The sequence below is a fragment of the Alosa alosa genome, chromosome 13 (assembly GCF_017589495.1).
Source record: "Alosa alosa isolate M-15738 ecotype Scorff River chromosome 13, AALO_Geno_1.1, whole genome shotgun sequence".
In the NCBI taxonomy this organism is placed as follows: Eukaryota; Metazoa; Chordata; class Actinopteri; order Clupeiformes; family Clupeidae; genus Alosa; species Alosa alosa.
In genome coordinates, this window is record NC_063201.1 from 9,430,061 (window position 1) to 9,449,707 (window position 19,647).

At 44.4% G+C, this 19,647-nt stretch overlaps 1 protein-coding gene across 6 annotated transcripts in view; it reads left to right on the forward strand.

The window, feature by feature from the left end:
- The window catches only part of triob (trio Rho guanine nucleotide exchange factor b), an 89,632-nt gene that overhangs the window by 21,642 nt on the left and 48,343 nt on the right, over positions 1 to 19,647 (forward strand). For all 6 annotated transcript variants that reach the window (XR_007195437.1, XR_007195436.1, XM_048260429.1 and 3 more), the window contains 10 exons: positions 1,611 to 2,081; positions 2,991 to 3,113; positions 5,806 to 5,997; positions 9,149 to 9,280; positions 10,693 to 10,923; positions 11,994 to 12,116; positions 12,476 to 12,667; positions 13,643 to 13,812; positions 17,403 to 17,577; positions 18,223 to 18,388. Coding sequence is in view for 4 of the 6 variants with exons in the window: in XM_048260429.1 (XP_048116386.1) it covers positions 1,611 to 2,081; positions 2,991 to 3,113; positions 5,806 to 5,997; positions 9,149 to 9,280; positions 10,693 to 10,923; positions 11,994 to 12,116; positions 12,476 to 12,667; positions 13,643 to 13,812; positions 17,403 to 17,577; positions 18,223 to 18,388 (1,975 nt within the window). In the remaining 2 variants the exon portion in view is untranslated. The remainder of the gene's footprint in view (positions 1 to 1,610; positions 2,082 to 2,990; positions 3,114 to 5,805; positions 5,998 to 9,148; positions 9,281 to 10,692; positions 10,924 to 11,993; positions 12,117 to 12,475; positions 12,668 to 13,642; positions 13,813 to 17,402; positions 17,578 to 18,222; positions 18,389 to 19,647) is intronic.

The following is a 19,647-nucleotide window of genomic DNA, read 5'->3' on the forward strand; positions in this document are numbered from 1 at the left end:
CGCACACACACACACACACACACACACACACACACACACACACACACACACACACACACACATACACACAAGCATAAATCAGAAAAACTGTTCTTTCAGCTTTCAGACTGAATGGAAATGGTTACCCAACCCACAGGCAAAGCATGCACACAATCTCTTTCACACAGATACACACAGGCAGGCACACACACACACACACACACACACACACACAAACACACAAACACACACACACACACACACAAATCAGACATAATGTAGTCGGTGTGTGGTTGTGTGTGGGCACAGCCTCTCGTTTAGCTCTGCTGACGCAGAAGAACACACTCAGACAGAATGACTCATAGCAACAGCAACCAGCTGCCAGCGGAACCCAACCACACCTGCACCTGCATCTACCTCATCACAGCACACAGCATTCCCACACCAGTACCTTAGTCCGCTAGGCACCAGACAGCCACTAGTAGGTACCCGCCAAAGCACACCTGCACCTACCTGTATCACGGCACACAGTGGATGTGTTCGAAACGGGTAAAGTTGCTGCCTTTTAAGATATCTAACTGGGGAGCTAGGCAGCAAGTGCGGTTCGAAACCGAAAAAACAAATTCTGCTGCCTTCTAAGATATCTTAGAATTCCCAAATAACAGTCATTTTTGGAGGCAGCATCGATGCACACTTCATGCTCCCTCCTACCCATAATCCCTTGCGGCAACATCTGAAACAGCTGTGAAAGGTAAACAAACATGGTGGATGACATCGGTAATGGCTGCTGAATCTGTTTAAAATGTCATTTGTGTGACCTTATTTTGCTTAGATTTGCAGATTTGAGAACAGCATTAGATAAGATGATACATACCCTTCTCGTCTCTGTGTGTGCACTAACTCAGTCTGACACACCCACCGTTAGCCTAGCTTAGCATAGCTCATAGAGGTGGTCAGAAACGACTTGCCTATAGCTCCCCAAATTTACAAAATTGCTGCCACCAAGAATTGTGGGATACCGTTATCTCTTTTTCATTCATAAATATGCTTTACGTAATAAGATGGGAAGCATTAAAGCACCTCTCCTCAGCAGTTAGAGCATAACCCTATGCTCTCAAAATGGCTGCTCCTCATACTCTTGGGTAATTTCACTCAGAACCTTCCTAAGCAAAGAAGAATATTGGACCGCAGCCACAGTAAACCAGGTTTCTTTTTCTGCCCTTGCTCTCTGCTCCTCATAAGCATAGGACAGGACTGATTGTGTGTGTGTGTGTGTGTGTGTGTATGCGTGACAAGGTTGTTTTCTCTCATCTGCAGACCTACATGGTGACAGTGGAGGAGCTGTGTGAGGTTGTGTGTGTGTGTGTGTGTGTGTGTGTGTGTGTGTGTGTGTGTGTGTGTGTGTGTGTGTGTGTGTGTGCATATGTGTCTGTGTGTGTGTGTGTGTGTGTGTGTATGAGTGACAAGGTTGTTTTCTCTCATCTGCAGACCTACATGGTGACAGTGGAGGAGCTGTGTGAGGTTGTGTGTGTGTGTGTATGTGTGTGTGTGTGTGTGTGTGTGTGTGTGTGTGTGTGTGTGTGTGTGTGTGTGTGTGTGTGTGTGATTATGTTGTTTTCTCTCATGTCCAGACCTACATGGTGTCTGTGGAAGAGCTGTGTGAGCTGGTGGATCCGTCCCAGCTGACCCCAGAGCTGGGCGGCAGCCTGCTCTACGAGCACGAGGCCTGGCTGGAGCAGCGCGTGGCCTTCGAGAGCTTCAGCGGCGACGCCACCCGCGTCCTGGGCCGTCTGCAGGACGCGCTGGGCCCTCAGCGCCCTCTGGTGGCCGAGGCGGGCGGCGGCGCAGCGCGGCGCAGCATGGACGAGCTGGCCATGCTGCGGAGCCGCGTCACCGACGGCGAGCTGCGCGAGCTCGAGGCCGAGGGCCGGCGCCTGCTGCAGCGTCTCCACGGCAACGACCCCCACAGCCTGGCGGCCAAGGTGTCGGCGCAGGTGGAGCGCGTGCAGGACGCCAGGCTCCACGTGCATCAGGTGTGGCAGCTGCAGAAGCACCAGGACCAGAGTCTGCAGCTGCGCATGTATGAGCAGGATGTCCAACAGGTGTGTGTGTGTGTGTATGCATATGTGTTTGTGTGTGTGTGTGTGTGTGTATGTGTGTGCATATATATGAAGTATATCGGAACTCCCCCTATTACCGTCGGTCCCGTATTTCCGCCGTCTTGCGTGTATGTGTCACTTAATATCCATTTCTATACAAACCAAGACGGCGGATTCCTAAAGAAACGCAAGCACCCACACCACAAGTGTATCTAAATTAGCTATAACATTTTACCGTGACTCTAAGAGCTGTAAACAGTGTTGTAAGGCTGCGTGTACACAACCGCTTGGAGCTCCAGTGGAATTTTAATTTCATGACGAGAATTCTCGGTCTAACCGTTCATGTGCCGTTGAAACGGGCGAAATAGGGCGACCCATCAGGCCAGCACTACAACTCCGAAGCGTGGTAAACAAAATCGGATATTTCAGGCAGTAAATGCTCCCGTTAAGAACCAAACCAGATTTTGTTCAAATCTACACACCTATGGCTACTGAAAAATGTAAGGTTCATTTAGCAAATGTTATTTTGAAGTGTTAAAAAACATTGTTGTTTTAGAACTTCTGAACAAAAGTGGTGATAATTGGGGGTGTTACGATATGGAATATGTATTTGTGTGTGTGTGGGTGTGTGTCCATTTTGTGTGTGTGTTCGTTCTCTACTGGATGTGTATAATTGTGTCTTCACTATGTGTACACCTGGTGTCGGGAGCTGAATGTTGTATCTATGTGTGTGAACTCTCTTCTCCCTTCTCCTCCATTTTCTTTTCTCCACATGTTCTCTTTTTTCTCTTCTCTTTCTTCATTCTCTCTGTGTTCCTCTTTCTCTCTGTCTCATTCACTCCACCCATTCTCCTTTGCTCTCTCGCTCTCTCTCTCGCTCTCTCTTTCTCTCCCTCTCTCTGCCTCCTGCAGATGCTAGACTGGATTCTGCACAATAAGACTCTGTTGCTGTCCAGCCACTCAGAGATCGGCGCTGACCATCAGCACGCGCTGGAGCTGCAGAGTGACCACAGCCACTTCGCCCTCAGCTGCATGGTAAGCATCACGTAGACACACACACACACACACACACACACACACACACACACACACACACACACACACACACACACACACACACACACACACACACACACACACATTGTCATATATTCATTAATACTAGATGTACAAAATATGACCGCCGCCCAGTCCAGCACATTTTTTCCACAAAAATACGCTGGAAGGCCTATATGATTCTAACTGTCTCACTAAATTGCATTACCCACACTCAATTCTCACTGGTATCTGCTAGACAACAAGTACCAAAACATGATTAGTTCATAGATTTCACATGTAAAATTCATTTTATACAACCCCACCCCCATCTTGCCTGTTCATAATTCTGAGAAATTCTTGTGTGCATGTGTGCGTGTACATGTTTATGTTTATGTGTGTGGGTGTGTGTGTGTGTGTGTGTGCATGCTTGTGTGTGTGCCTGCGTATGTGCCTGTGTGTGTGTGCGTGCTTGTGTGTGTGCCTGCGGATGTGCCTGTGTTTGTGCATGTGCATGCATGCGTACATATGTCTACTGTGTGAGTATGTGTCATTGTTACCCGGCTCAACGGTAACAAAGAAATGGGGCAGGAAACAGTGCGACAATTCACGCCTAGGGTTTAATTACGTGACAACATATAATGCAAAGTAACTTTAACAACAACAGAACAAAACACAACGCAAAGCTCCCGCCGCTTCTCTGGAAGGCCAGGTCAAATTTATCCTGCAAGGTGGGACACGCGGGAACAGGCCTACGAGAGGAGAGGCAGACAAAATAAGCAGAACACAGCTGAGAGGCCTGAGTGGCCGTAACACCCTCCCCTTTAAGAAGGGGCTTGTAGAGTACCACAAGACACTAACCCCACAACCTCTTAACCACATTCATCAAATTCACCAATTGTGGCTAATAGTGAAAACAAACAGTGCTTACAGGATCCCACAAGCAAAAGCCATAACCAACAATACCAAAACAATTCCTATCTAACTTCCTGAAAATACACCCAATTAACCCCCTTTTTCCCCCAAAGTTGCTTCCCATTTGTCCAAACCCTCTGTTATCCGGGCCCTGGAAAACAAAGCAGACAAAGAGAAGAAACATACATGACCAAATTTACTCAGTGGGAGCACGGGATAGAGCGTCAGCCATTACATTATCTGAGCCTTTAATATGTCGAATGTCTAGATTAAATGGCTGAAGAAACAGAGCCCAGCGCATCAATCGCTGGTTCGGATTTTGACTGCAAGTGACTGCAAAAAGGTCAGAGGATTATGGTCAGAATAGACCACCAGAGAAACAGCATCCCCTACGTATACGTCAAAATGTTGAAGTGGCCAAATTAATCCCAATGCTTCTTTTTCAATGACAGAGTAGCTGGACTGGTAGGACAAAAACTTCCTAGAAAAGAAACTAACTGGGTAAATTGATGCCTTGCTCATCCTCCTGGAGCAGTACAGCACAAGCTCCTACTTGGCTAGCATCAACATGCAGTTTGAACGGCCGGTTCAACTGCGCCGCAGCCAAAACAGGAGAAGAGGTAAGGAGAGCTTTCACACTCTCAAAAGCAGACTGGCATACTGGAGTCCAGTTGAACTTCACTGAGGACTTCAAGAGGTCAGTCAATAGTGCAACGACAGATGAAAAATTTGGACAGAAACATGGTAAAAACCCACCATGCCCAAAAAATGCCCAAAAAACGCATCAAGTCTTTTTTACTTGTGGGCGATGGGTACCGGTCAATGGCCAAAGTCTCGCACCTGTCCTTGGCCTACCACCTTTCCTAAATAAGCGTCATACGTATGATTACTGTGAATGTATGTGTGTGCGTGTGTATCTGTTTATGCACATGTGTGCACATGGAATGGGTTAAGATGACCCCTGGAGGCAAACATACGGAAAAAATTGGTCATCCTAGGCCCTACGGTTCTCAAAATATTCACAGAAAACTGTGTCTGTCCTACCCTCCTTTCGGGGGGTCCAGTCCAGCGGCTACAGATCAAAACGAAAAACAATGGTTCCATGCAATCCATGTGGGGTTACATGCCCACCAAGTTTTGTGTACCCCGGTAATTTGGACATGCGAAAAAAAAAAAAAAAAAAATCTGACTAGACCTTCGCTGCGCGGCGGTCATAATAATATATAGTATACAGTATGCACACAAACACACACACACACACATAAGATATGATCTGTGAGCAAACAGGTACATGCACACATGTCAAACACACACACACACACAAACACTCGTGACAGGTGCTCCCTCAGTATCACAGATGCATCCAAGTCTCTCAGCTGCCATGTTTCATGACAGCTTCTCCTCCCTCATCATCTCTCATCTCCCTCCCTCCATCTCTCTCCTCCCCCTTTCCTTCCCCCTCTTTTCTCCTTCTCTCTTCCTTTCCTCTTTTCCCCCTCCTATCTCTCTCCTTTCACTCTCTCTCTGCTCCCCTCCTCCTCTATCTCTCTCTCTCTTTCTCTGTGATGTGAGTGATTGCACTGGCTGACAAACACTGACATCCATGACGTCCTAAATTAAAATCCATTACACGTACTATAGAAAGCCACACAATGCAAACAGGAATGTATATGTGAATATGAGCCATACGTATATCCATCTGCCCTCTATAGGATGTGTATGTTAATGTGAGCCGGATGTACTATATATATATAATATATATCTGTGTCCCCTATAGGATGTGTATGTGAATGTGAGCCGTATCATGTCGCTGGGGAACCGTCTGCTGGAGCTGGGCCACACGTCTGCCCAGCAGATCCAGCAGCTGTCCGGTCAGCTGGAGCAGGAGTGGAGGTCCTTTGCGGCGGCCCTGGACGAGCGCAGCTGCCTGCTGGAGGGCTCCGCAGCTTTCCACCTCCGGGCAGAGCAGGTCAGCGCAGTCTCAGTCCTCTTCTGTATCCCTCTCTATCCCTCTCTCTGCCCCCCTCTCTCTCTGCCCCCTCCCCTCTCTGCCCCCCCCTCTGCCTGCTGGAAGGCTCCATATCTTTCCGAGCAGGTCAGCTCAGTCTCAGTGTCCACTTTTCTATCCCTCTATTTCCCTTTTTTTCACTATCTCTCTTTCCATCTCATTCTCTCTTTCTCTCTCTTTCTCTCTGTCTCAATCCTAGTCAAAAAGCTTTATTGGTGTGATTGAAGATACGGTATTGCCAAAGCATTAATGTTAGTAACAGTATAATATTACAGCTCTTGTGTCCTTGCTGTTAAAGAAAGATAAAGACCCTGTTGATTGTGCTAGCTACAGACCTCTGAATTTATTAAACTCAGATCTTAAAATGTATGCTAAATTACTTGCGCGACGTATTCAACGATACATGCCCTTTTTAGTCCATTGTGATCAGACGGGATTTATTAAATGGACACACCTCTAGCTGTATTATCTCTGGACGCCATGAAGGCCTTTGATAGGCTAGAGTGGTCCTTTTTGTGGTCTGTCTTGGAGCATATGGGTTTTGGTACTAATTTTATTCATATGATTCAGGTCTTATATTCTAACTGCACAGCTCAGGTGCTAACTGGGCACTTATATTCTACCCCATTTCCTGTCTCCAGGTCATCTCGTCAGGACTGCCCCTTGAGTCCGTCACTATTTGCACTGTCCCTTGAACCTCTAGATAGATAGATAGATAGATAGATAGATACTTTTATTGATACCTAGGGGAAATGATCTAGCTCAGATAATCTGACAGTCCATCAGCATTAGGCCCATTTGCATTCACAATACTACTCACAAAGTGGCATTATTTGCAAATTATATACTAGTCTTTATGGAAAACCCAATGCAATCAATACCTAAACTATTTTTTTTGTTTGTGTTTGTGAAGAGTTTGGTGCTCTTTCTGGATTTAGGATCAACTGGTCCAAATCAGCTCTTCTACCCCTTAACAATGCTACGAGAGTAATGTCTTTTCCAGCTGATATCCCTGTAGTCCAACACTTTCAATATCTTGGTGTTCAGATTTTCCCTTCTTTGAACCGCATCACATCCCACAATTTCTCTGAGATATATAAGAAGGTTAAAACTGATATGGATAGATGGACCACTCTCCCTGCTTCTCTTCAGGCCCAAATTGCAATGGTTAAAATGAACATTTTACCTAGAATTAATTTTGTTAGCTCTATGGTTCCCCTATGCCCTCCAGCTAACTATTGGAAGACACTCCACTCAGATATCTCCAAGTTTATTTGGAATAAAAAAACGACCACGTCTTAAACTTTACACTTTACACAGGAACAGGGAGGATGGTGGTTTAGCAGTTCCTAATTTTAAGTATTATTGTTGGTCATTTGTTCTTCGTCCACTTTTGGTTTGGAGTGATGCCAGTGCACCGGCATCTTGGCGTGATTTAGAGAACAATATAGTGAGACCATGGAGTCTGAAGGTTTTTTTTTTAAATGTATCTGACAAGCAAAGTCTGATGCGCTTTGGCCCCATAGTTTCCAATGTTCTTAGGACATGGCGTCTAGTGGAATCTGAATGTAAGCTATCCTGTAAATGGCACACATTTTCCCCTCTGTTTCACAACAAAGGGTTGTTGATTGGAGGGAGACCTATCTCCCCCTCTTACTGGAGTAATACTGATATCCGTCATTTAACATTTTTAACGGCACTGCTTTATGTTCATTTCAAGATCTTAGAAACTTGTTCAATCTACCAAGTTCATCCTTCTTTAATTTGCAGATCAGGTCAGCCCTCAAAGCTTATGGTGTTCCTTGGCAACAACCCCTACCTGTTCACCCCCTATATAGACTGATTACAGTACAAAGTAAAACGAAGGGTTTGGTGACTACTCTGTATAAGTATATTTTAGAGTTTTCTTATTCAGACTTGCCTCTAGATAGAGTTTGGAGGACAGACTATCCAGCTTTGGATGCAGAATTTGACTGGGGGGATGTCTGGGACAGTATTAAGGAGGCCTCTCGCAACCCTGATCACCAACAGATACATTTCAATTTTGTACACAGAACCCCTCGCAAGCTTTATTACATGGGTTTGATAAACTCTCCCTTGTGCTCTTTTTGTTCACAAAGTTCACCTGGAACTTTCCTTCATATGATGTGGGATTGTCCTCTAGTTGCGCAGTTTTGGGCTGGTGTCGCAGCTACACTGTCTAACCTGATATCAGTGTTGTTACCAGTTAATGTTGCAGTTTTGATACTGAATGATCGGTCAGGACTTAATATTGATAAATTAAATAAGCGCATTGTGTTAGCTGGCCTGACAGCTGCTAAAAAGATGATTGTGCTACGATGAAAACCCCCTCAGGTGCTCAACATCAGACAGTTGATTCTTACTTTTCTAGATGTAGTGTATCTGGAACTGTCAACAGTTCCAGATACACAGCTCGGGTCCATGGAGCCACTGAGAAGACCTTAAATAGCTAGCTTATGGCAGCTGACTCTCTAAAGGAGTTACTTGGGTGATCTACCAGTGCCATTCATCATTTCATCCCAGTTTCTATGAACTTTTTCCCCCTGTTGTTTGTGTGTCTGTGTCCATGTCTCGGTGTGTTTTGTTGTTGTTGTTTGTCTACGTTTCCTTGGCATGACTGGGCGGGCGTGCGTGGGGCGGTTATTTTCCTTTTTCTTGTCCCTTCCTGTCAATGCCTTGTTCTTGAGTGTATGTTCTTTTTAGGGTATGGGTGGGTGTGTTGGGCTTTGTTTGGTTTATGTGGGTGGGGGTGGGGGGGGGGAGGTTGCTTACTTGTATTCAGTTTGATATTACATTATGATATTGTGTATGTTTCTGAGTGTGTGATTTGTCCATCCAATTCTTAATAAACATATGATCGAAAAAAAAAGTAACAGTATAATATAACTTCTCTCTCTCTCTGTCTCCTTCTCTCTCTCGCCATTTCTCTCTCCCTCTCTCTCTCTCTCTCTCTCCCTCTCTTTCTCTCTCTCTCTTTCTCTCTCTCTCTCTCTCTTTTGCTCTCTTTTGCCCCCCTGCTTGCTTGAGGGTTGTGGTCTGATCTAACTGACTCAGTGTGCTGTGCTGTGCTATGCTGTGCTGTGCTGTGTAGTACCTGGGCAGTGTGGGTTCCTGGAGAGAGGCATGTGGGGAGGAGAAGCTGCCCTGTGAGCTGCAGGACCTGGAAGATGCCATCCTACAGCACCAGAACCTCTACGAGCTGTTCAGCACGGCATACACTAAGGTCAGACATTATCACCTCTACGATCTCTTCAGCAAAGCATACACTAAGGTCAAACATTATTAACGTCCGCTGCATATACCTCTACAGGCTCTTCAGCACTGCACACACTAAGGTCAGACATAATGACCTCTATGAGCTCTTCAGCACTGCACACACTAAGGTCAGACATAATGACCTCTATGAGCTCTTCAGCACTGCACACACTAAGGTCAGACATAATGACCTCTATGAGCTCTTCAGCACTGCACACGCTAAGGTCAGATAATGACCTCTATGAGCTCTTCAGCACTGCACACACTAAGGTCAGACATAATGAGCTCTTCAGCACTGCACACACTAAGACATAATGACCTATGAGCTCTTCAGCATGGCACACACTAAGGTCAGACATAATGACCTCTATGAGCTCTTCAGCACTGCACACACTAAGGTCAGACATAATGACCTATGATCACTTCAGCATGGCACACACTAATGTCAGACATTATCACCTGTACAAGCTATTCAGCACCGCACACACTAAGGTCAGACATAATGACCTCTGAGCTCTTCAGCATGGCACACACTAAGGTCAGACATTATCACCTGTACAAGCTCTTCAGCACGGCACACACTAAGGTCAGATATAATGACCTCTATGAGCTCTTCAGCACTGCACACACTAAGACATAATGACCTCTATGAGCTCTTCAGCATGGCACACACTGCAGACAAGCTCTGAAATTACAGTATTAAAGCCTCCTAATACATATACAGTGTGAGTGGAACCACTATGAGCTCTTCAACAATGAATGTACAAAGGTCCGGTGCACTGCCATTACTCATGCACCCTAACACTTGCTCCCAAGGAAAAACATTGTCCAGTTCCATAACTAAATCTCTACTCCTTTTCTTAGTTGCCAAATGCAATCCATAGTTTTCCACATTGTTCCACACACATATTTACTCTCATTTCTCTATCACTCTCTCTATTTCTTTATCATTTCATGTCTCTCTCTCTCTCACGGGCAGCCATGGCCTACTGGTTAGCGCTTCGGACTTGTAACTGGAGGGTTACAAGGCTTGAACCCCGACCAGTAGGCACGGCTGAAGTGCCCTTGAGCAAGGCCCTAACCCCTCACTGCTCCCCAAGCGCCGCTGTTGTTGCAGGCAGCTCACTGCGCCAGGATTAGTGTGTGCTTCACCTCACTGTGTGTACACTGTGTGCTGAGTGTGTTTCACTAATTCACGGATTGGGATAAATGCAGAGACCAAATTTCCCTCACGGGATCAAAAGAGTGTATATACTTATACTTATATACTCTGTCTCCATCTCTCTTTCTTTCTGATTCTCTCATTCCATCTCTCTCTCTCTTTCTTTCTTTCTCTCTCTCTCTCTCTCTATCTCTCTCTTTCTCTCTCTCTTTCCTCAGGTGAGCCAGGAGGGGAAATCTCTGTTGGAGCGGCTGCAGCGTCCACTAGCTGTGGCCGGCGTTGACGCATCGGCGCCCTCTGCCAGCATGTCACAGACGGTGCGGGCAGTGCTGGAGGTGGTGCACGAGGTGCTCCGCCAGCAGAGGGAACTGGAGAGCGCCTGGCAGCAGCGCAAGCTACGCCTGCACCAGCGCCTGCAGCTGTGTGTGTTCCAACAGGACGTCAAACAGGTGAACACACACACACAGAAATACACTTGCTTGCACTAGCCAGCCTTGTCTGTAGATACAAGCAAGATGTCTAGAAAATATGTACACACACACACACACACACACACACACACACACACACACACACACAAACACACACACACACTGTTTTGTTGGATGTTATATTTGACATGTTATTGATGACATTTCAAACCCAGCCTGCAGTACTGATGCATGCAGACAACACACATTCAATAACAGCAGAAGTACAGAGAGTACAACACACACACATTCAATAACAGCAGAAAAAGTAATTAAAAGTATATAATATAAAAAAACACAACTAAGCAATAAGGACTGTAGAAGATAAAGAATATACTAAATATACAAAATACAAATTATACTAAATAAAACTTAATCAAAATCAATTCTGAAAAACAGTATCCACATAGTGGGTGAATAATCAATCAGGTGCGCTTGCAATGACTGAAGCAGGGACTAAGCCTGTGGTTCTCAGTGCATAAGGTAAAGTAAGGTGCTCTGTGTGAATGAGTGTCATGGTGATGGTGCAAATGAGTAAGTCAAACAGTGCAACAGTGCAAGAATAAAGTCTATATATATATATATATATATATATATATATATATATATATATATTATATTAAAGGTATGTAGCATGGAGGGAGGGGTTGTGCATATGTGCTAATACAGCAACAAAACAGTGAGGCAGAAGACAAATGTAAAGTGACTAGTGGACAGACAGTTCAAGACATTGGAGGTGGTGAAGAGGCAGACAGACTATCTTGAGAAGTCTATTTCTCCTCTTCCCTTAAGTGATGCAAAAGTGAAAGTGATGATGTGTGTGTGTGTGTGTGTGAAAGTGATGGTGTGTGTGTGTGTGTGTGTGTGTGTGTGTGTGTGTGTGTGTGTGTGTGTGTATTTGTGTTTTGTTTGTGTGTGTGTTAGTGTGTGTGTGTGTGTGTGTGTGTGTGTGTGTGTGTGTGTGTGTGTGTGTGTGTGTGTGTGTGTTAGTTCACCTATTTCATGTTTTATTTGTGTGTGTGTGTGTGTGTGTGTGTGTGTGTTTGTAGGTACTGGACTGGATTGAAGACCACGGTGAGGTGTTCCTGAGTAAGCACACAGGTGTGGGCAGGTCTCTGCAGAGAGCGCGAGCCCTACAGAAGCGCCAGCAGGACTTTGAAGAGGTGGCTCAGGTCAGCAGGCCTAGCCTCAGGCCTCTACTCAATCTATTAAAGTACAAATGTCTTACCATATTAAAGGTGGAAAGTCTTAACATATTCTGAATGCAAATAGTCTGTGTCTGTGTGTCTCTCTATGTTTGTAGCACAGCTGTTAAGGAAAGTATCTGGAGAGATGCACTGGAGTATATTTTAGTGTGTGTGTGTGAGTGTGTGTATGAGAGAGAGTGTGTGTATGTGTGTTTTCTCATAAGATTTGTTGTGCTGCTTTTTAGTAACTGCCTACTGAGTCACACATTTGAATCATGTCTGAGCAATTAAGGCATCTGCTAAATTTGCTTCCTTATGTGTGTGTGTGTGTGTGTTGGGTCCAGAACACTTTCACTAATGCGGAGCGCCTCCTGGAGGCTGCAGAGCTGTTGGGTCAGACACGCGAGTGTGACCCACAGGAGATCCAGCAGGCCGGCCAGCAGCTGCAGCACAGACTGCAGGAGTTCGCCCAGCGCGTGGAGCTGCGCCGCAACCTGCTGAACACCTCCGTCGCCTTCCACACACACGGCAAAGAGGTGAGTGTGTGTGTGTGTGTATGTGTGTCTGTATGTGTGCGTGATAAATACTTAAACTTCAGTATTTCATTTGGATGACACTTTTATCCAAAGCGATACAAGTGTTAATATTACAAGGTGTCACCCCAGAACAACTCCGGGTTAAGTGCCTTGCTCAAGGGCACAACAGTGGCAGTCGGGCATTCTGGCATTCTAGCTCAGCTGTATTCTGGCTACTGTATGTGTCACGGATATGCAGGTGGACCCAAGTGCAGGACTCTTTCAGACCAAGGTTGAAGCAAAAACACTTTAATCTCTAACAAACTTAATGAGGCAGGCAGGCAGGCAGGCAGGCAGGCAGGCAGGCAGGCAGGCAGGACTACGACAAGGTGAAACAGAGAGATGAACTGACAAAGGACAGAGAAACAGGAGGGTAGAAATACACAGACTAATTAACAGAAAGACAGTGGACTGGACGAGACCAACAAGACAATAACGGGGAACAGGTGTGGAAACAGAAACGGAGGGAAAACTAACAAGACAGGAAGCACAGACCAAATAAGGAGATGGGGCGGAGAAAAAGGCAGGTGACAGGCAGTTAAACACAAAGCACATGGGGAACAGGCAAAACTAAACACAGGACACTACACAAAATGGCCACCAGGGTGGCACAAAGTCACTCCATCCAGGCAGGAAGGATCCTGACAGTATGCTAGCCCAGCTCTAGAATTCTGGCTACATTATGCTAGCCCAGCTCTTTAGCTACTACACTTCCACCATTCCAAATAGAAAGGATATTTTCGGTACAGATGCTTTCAGTTCTAGAACTCACAGCTGTAACATATGACAGTATATATAACCTGTCTCTAGCATGGCTGCTGCGTCTTCTGAGTGCCAATAACTGTATCTCTTGGCTATGATTGGACCAGTATGTGTGTATCTCTTTAATGTGATTGGCCCAGTACCTGTAGCTGTAGTTTGATTGGCCTCCTGCAGATGTGGGTGTGGCTGGAGGATGTGCAGACGGAGCTTCAGGAGGAAGTGAGGGCCGACTCAGTGGATGCGGTGGAGGAGCTAATCGCTCGCTGCGAACAGCTGCAGAATAGCCGCGAGCAGGCCGCTACCACTCTCAACCAGCAGGGGGAGGACTTGCTCCAGCAGCTCAGGTAAGAACAGCACCTCACACCTTACAACACCTTTAACTAGGTAAAAGCCCGTCTTCTCATTCACATATAGCACCTTACAGCAGCAGAATGTCCATGAACAGGCAGCTACAACACTTAACTAACATGAAGACGACCTGCTCCAACAGCACAAATTATCACATTCAAATAACAACTCCTCATTTTGACAATAGAAAAGCAGTGAGAAGGCCACTACCACTCTTAACCAGCAGAGGGGGTACATGCTCCAGTAGCAGCTATCTAAATGTTAATGGCCATGGTGTGAGTGTAAGACACGTTGTGTATTTCTGATCTTTCTGTATTTTCATAACTGGTGTGTAGCGTGTCTAACAGAACTCAGATGGCTGGTGTGTGTGTGTGTGTGTGTACAGGTTGTTTGTGGTAAGTGGGGCCAAGGCATTGGTGAAATGCGTAATAGAGTGTAAATAAATGATGAGGATGGCTGGGCCGGTGTGTGGACTGTGTGGAGGTCATGTGTGGTGAGAGGGGACAAGGTGTGAGTGATCTGTTGAATATGAATTAGTCTGGATGGCTGTGAATGTGTGCAGGTCATGTGCCCTGAACTGGGGCAATGCATTAGTGATACAGATACAGTTTCATGTATACAATGTATTTAATGATACAGTATGTTTAATGTATACAATGTATTTAATGATACAGTATGTTTAATGTATACAATGTATTTAATGATACTGTATGTATAATGTATACAATGTATTTAGTAATACAGTATGTTTAATGTATGTTAAAACACACCATGTACAAACATACACATAATGAATAATATCATGGTTGTCGGTGTCTCTGTGCAGGTCATGTGCATTTAGCGAGGGCAAGCCACCTGTGATGTATAAATAGTGATATGTATGGGATGTGTAAATAGTGATATGTAAATAGTGATATGTAAGGGATCTTGGATGCCAAAGTCTGTATCCAGGCTGTATGTGGTGATCGTCGGCAAGGCATCAGTGATAAGTTTAATATGTTATAGGAATGTCATATATTACCAACCGTCCACGTATATCCAACCTCTTACGTGTATGTGTCACTTAATATTCATTTCTATACAAACCAAGACGGCGGATTCCTAAAGAAACGCAACCACCCACACAATAAGTTTATCTAAATTAGCTATGTACCAAAAATTACATTTTACCGTGACTCGAAGAGCTGTAAACAGTGTTGTAAGGCTGCGTGAACAAATCCGCTTGGAATTCCAGTGGAATTTTGATTTGCCGATGAGAATTCTCAGGCTAACCGTTCATGTGCCTGAGAAAGGTTGGGAATAAGTACCTACCAGCCCAGCACTTAACTCCGAGCGTGGTAAACAAAATCGGATATTCCAGGCAGTAAAAGCCCCGGTAAGAACCAAACCAGATTTTGTTCAAATCTACACACCTATGGCTACTGAAAAATGTAAAGTTAATTTAGCAGATGTTATTTTGAAGTATTAAAAAACATTGTTTATATGTGTTTATATGATGTTGTGTACAGGTCGTGTGTACACGGGTTGTGCTGTGTGTAGGGTGATGTGTGTGTGTGTGTGTGTGTGTACAGGTCGTGTGTTATATGGTATGTGTTGTGTGTATATGTTTAATGTGTGTGTGTGTGTGCAGGTTGTGTGTTATATGGGTTGTGTTGTGTGTATGTGTTATATGGGTTGTGTGTGTGTGTGTGTGTGTGTGTGTGTGTGTGTGTGTGTGTGTGTGTGTTGTGTGTTATATGGGTTGTGCTGTGTGTGTATATGTTTAATGTGTGTGGTGGTGATGTGTGTGTGTGTGTGCAGGTCGTGTGTTATATGGGTTGTGCTGTGTGTATATGTTTAATGTGTGTGGGGGTGATGTGTGTGTGTGTGTGTGGGTCGTGTGTTATATGGGGGTGATGTGTGTGTGTGTGTGTGCAGGTCGTGTGTTATATGGGGGTGATGTGTGTGTGTGTGTGCAGGTCGTGTGTTATATGGGGATGATGTGTGTGTGTGTGCAGGTCATGTGTTATATGATGTGTGTGTGTGTGTGTGTGTGTGTGTGTGTGTGTGTGTGTGTGTGTGTGCAGGTCGTGTGTTATGTGTGTGTGATGTGTGTGTGTGTGTGTGTGTGTGCAGGTCGTGTGTTATATGGGTTGATGTGTGTGTGTGTGTGTGTGTGCAGGTTGTGTGTTATATGATGTGTGTGTGTGTGTGTGTGTGTGTGTGCAAAGGTCATGTGTTATATAATGTGTGTGTGTGTGTGTGTGTGTGTGTGTGTGTGTGTGTGTGTGTGTGTGTGTGTGTGCAGGTTGTGTGCTATATGATGTGTGTGTGTGTGTGCAGGTTGTGTGCTATATATTTGTGTGATGTTGTGTGTGTGTGTGTGTGTGTGTGTGTGTGTGCAGGAGTTAGGTGTGCTATATGATATTATTATTAATGTAAGTATTATTATTATTATTATGCAAGGTCATGTGTGTGTGTGTGTGTATGTGCAGGTCGTTACGTAATGTTATTTATATATGATGTTGTTGTGATGTGTGTGTGTGTGTGTGTGTGCAGGTCGTGTTGAAAGCAATGTTATATATGATGTGTATTATTATTATTATTATTGATGTTATATGATGTGTGTGTGTGCAGTGTGTGTATGTGTGTATTACGGTGTGTTATATGATGTGTTGTATGTGATATTATTGTGTGTGCAGGTTATATTGCTATATGTAATATAGGGTTGTGATGTTATATGATGTGTGTGTGTGTGTGCAGGTTGTGTGTTATATGATGTGTGTGTGTGTGTGTGTGTGTGTGTGCAGGTCGTGTGTTATATGATGTGTGTGTGTGTGCAGGTCGTGTGCTATATGATGTGTGTGTGTGTGTGTGCAGGTCGTGTGCTATATGATGTGTGTATTGTGTGTGTGCAGGTTGTGTGTTATATGATGTGTGTGTGTGTGTGTGTGTGTGTTGTGTGTGTGCAAAGTCATTATATGATGTGTGTGTCATATTGCTATATGATAATGTGTGTTGTGTGTGCAGGTCATGTGTTATATGATGTGTGTGTTATATATGTGTGTGTGTGTGTGTGTGTGCAGGTCGTGTGTTATATTATATGATGTGTGTGTGTGTGTGTGTGTGTGTGTGTGGTTGTGTGTGTATATGATGTGTGTGTGTGTGTGTGTGCAGGTCGTGTGCTATATGATGTGTGCTATATGATGTGCAAATATGATGTGTGTGTGTGTGTGTGTGCATGTGCTATATGATGTGTGTGTGTGTGTGTGTGTGTGTGTGTGTGTGTGTGTGTGTGTGTGTGTGTGGTCATGTGCTATATGATGTGTGTGTTATATGATGTGTGTGTGTGTGTGCTATATGATGTGTGTTATATGATGTGTGTGTGTGTGTTCATGTGCTATATGATGTGTGTGTGTGTGTGTGTGTGTGTGTGTGTGTGTGTGTGTGCAGGTCATGTGCTATATGATGTGTGTGTGTGTGTGTGTGTGCAGGTCATGTGCTATATGATGTGTATGTGTTATATGTGTGTGTGTGTGTGTGTGTGTGTGCAGGTCATGTGCTATATGATGTGTGTGTTATATGATGTGTATGTGTGTGTGTGTAGGTCATGTGCGGTCAGTGGGGGCAAGGCCCCCCCCAGCAGCTCAGCGGCGCATGTGCGGAGCGTCCTGCAGCAGGTGGGCGGAGTCGAGGCGCAGGTGGAGGACCAGCTGCGGGAGAGGCGGGGCCAGCTGGAACTGCTGCTGACGCTACGCACCTTTGAGAGGGACGCTGCACAGGTGAGGCCGCCACTCAGAGGTCAAGGCTCAGGGGTCAAAGGTCACATTGTATGTCCTGAGAATTTTTTTTCAGTTTATTCAGCAGAAAGTTGCTGCCGAATAGATTCATTGATTTGGGATTGGACAAGATTGGGGGGATATCCTATACCAGCCCTACTAGGAGTCCTATTCGGACCTCTAGTACCGTAATCACTCTGCGTTTTGTACATTTTGACTGTTGAATTATATGGCATCATATTCACAGATGATACATGCCCCACTCTCACTTGCATCATATTGCCTAACTTAATAGTCACAGTATGGTAGGTGTACCTCCTCCACCCCCAGGACCTTTATCACCATTTAGTGCCCTGTATAGTACGCCTTATGATCTACTCACCAAATCCCCATTTTACTGTAAGATTCACTTGTTTGTCCTTCTTCATCAGTATTTATTTATTGATATTTTATGATTTTATGTTTGTATCTGGGCTACATTGAAAATGAGGGCTGCCCTGAATTGTACACCCGAGAATGAAAATAAAGGTTGAATGAATTTATGACAGAGGCGGGCCTATTACCAGCACAAGCTTACCACCTTTTCTGTCGTTAATCAGTACTGTGTGTGTGTGTGTGTGTGTGTGTGTGTGTGTGTGTGTGTGTTAGGTGACATCGGTCCCCCAGTCAGGAGAGGAGGGTGAGGACGAGGCCAACGTTGAGCAGCAGCTGCAGCACTTCACCGAGAACACACTGCGTCTAAAGAAGCGCTACACACACATCACTCACCAGGGACAGCAGCTGCTGATGCAGCTCCGAGACCTGCAGAGTACAGGTGAGACACTCTCAGACACACACACTCTCACACCTGCGCTCTACTGCACACTGCCTACACACCTCCACACACACACACACATATAGAGACACACACCAAAATACCAAAATACCAAACCCACACCAGGACCAAAATAGTGTGGTCAGAAGTGTCTTTTATCAACTTAGAGTAATATCCAATCTCAAGTCCTTTTTATCCCAAAACGATCTTGAAATTCTTATACATGCTTTTATTACCTCAAGACTATTATTGCAATATTTTATACACAGGTCTGACTTAATCCTTGATATAAATTACAGATGGTCCAGAATGCAGCAGCCAGATTGCTTACTGGTACTAAAAAGATAAAAAGATTTTACTTTTTGTTTTTAAACAGTAATGGCTTAGCCCCCAGGTCGACCTGGTGGTCTTCTCTCTTGCTTTTAAAACCCTTAGCACCCCCCCTCCATTCCCCCACTGCTCACTGGTTCCTCTTTTTTTTTTTTATCTGTTTTACTTTTACTTTATCTACTTTTTTTCTTTATCTATTTTTTTTGTTGTTGTTTTTACTTATTTATTGCTTTTTTGGTTTATTTTTTACTCCCTTTATTTTCCTGTTTACTCTATTTTACCTGTTTTACTCTATTTTATTCTATTTTCTATTTTGTTATATATCTATATTTAATTTCACCCATTTATTGATCTAACTATCTTATGCAGTGGTCCCCAAAACTTTTTCTTCCGAGGGCCAGCTCACTATGCCTGGCTCTAAGAGAGGGCCAGAGACTCTGAGTATATCAACCATAAATAGCTTAGTGCTGTGAACAACAGCAGTCTACCTTAGTTGAATATTCCATTACATTTAATCATAGGCTACTGCAATTTAATACCATTGCTAGCTGTGTTTATGTTGCCACCATGCCATATCAGTGTAAAATGTAGCTCAAATGAAATACACCTAATAAAAAGACTCAAGTTGTGAACAAGCAATATCCTACAAATAATTTAAAGTTATCAAACTATGAGAGTTTTATGAAGTGCTGGCAAACACATCTGAAATGACCACCATTCTAACTTTCACTCACCTGATGAGAACTTTGAACTCTGTATGAACATTTGAACGTGTGAAAAAAAAATAGAAATAATTATCCCAGAAAGTCCCAGATAAATGACTTGAATAGAAGTTAGTTAGTTATTAACGAATAATTGATAAACTTTTAGAATACTTTGAGCACTGATGCAGTCAGCATAGGCCTCTTACATTGTTTGCAGGTAGGCAG